Consider the following 896-nt stretch of genomic DNA (forward strand, 5'->3'; position numbering starts at 1 on the left):
ATTTGCATATATTGGGTAAGTCAAATCTAGATCATCGTTATGATAATGGGTTATGAACCCCCAACATTTTTTTTTAATCATAGTTTATCATATCCATACAAAAACTTTTGCATGTCATGAGAGTAATTGTTATTTGTAAAAAAGTATGTTGGATTTAAATGGTTAATTCATCTGTAAATCTCCATCTTGTTTCCAGTTATTCCAGCCAGCAGTCTCCAGCTGAGTGGTCAAGGCACAGAAGGTCTTCAGACTATCGCCATGACAAATGCAGCCACAGCAGGAGGGGCTGTAGTCCATTATGCCCCTGGCTCTGACCCTCAGTTCATTGTCCCAGGTAAGTAAGAGAACATGATGTCACTTGGTTTCATTATTTCTATAAGTTGCCCACAAACCATATTTGCAGTAACTTCCTTTTTTTGTGTGTGAATTTAATAGTTTAACATCATTTTAAAGTTTTTTTGTTTCCTGAATATTATAGGTTATATATTAAACCACAAATAATTATTTTCCAAACAGTTGCAACAGGTGATTTGAGTAGCCTTAAAATAGCCACGAGTACAAGTGCTGGGCTGGCACAGGGTGTGGTTCTGGCAACCACTGGTTCAGCAGTTCATGGTTCTGGTGATCAGATAGCAGAGGAAGCTTCTCGGAAACGTGAAATAAGGCTTATGAAAAACAGGTATGAGATGTGGTTTCAGTTGTTTCATTAGGTTTTGATAGTCTAATCAACTTCCTAATATTCTTATTTATTCCACTTTTTTTATTATTAAACTTTACATTTATTCTTCACATTGTAAATGCTTATTATATGGGTAAATTTCCATTTTGAAAGTTAATTTAGCCCTTTAACATCATACACCAATGATATGTAGAAAATAAAATACACCCTGAAATGT

At 34.8% G+C, this 896-nt stretch overlaps 1 protein-coding gene across 1 annotated transcript in view; it reads left to right on the forward strand.

The window, feature by feature from the left end:
• Nucleotides 1-896, forward strand: part of LOC119585144 (cyclic AMP-responsive element-binding protein 1-like) — a gene marked incomplete at its 5' end in the record, with an annotated part of 32,879 nt that overhangs the window by 30,090 nt on the left and 1,893 nt on the right. The window contains 2 exon segments of the mRNA XM_037933772.1: nt 197-334; nt 517-679. Of these exon segments, the coding sequence (XP_037789700.1) occupies nt 197-334; nt 517-679 (301 nt within the window).

The sequence above is a fragment of the Penaeus monodon genome, chromosome 19, assembly GCF_015228065.2.
Source record: "Penaeus monodon isolate SGIC_2016 chromosome 19, NSTDA_Pmon_1, whole genome shotgun sequence".
Taxonomy (NCBI): Eukaryota; Metazoa; Arthropoda; class Malacostraca; order Decapoda; family Penaeidae; genus Penaeus; species Penaeus monodon.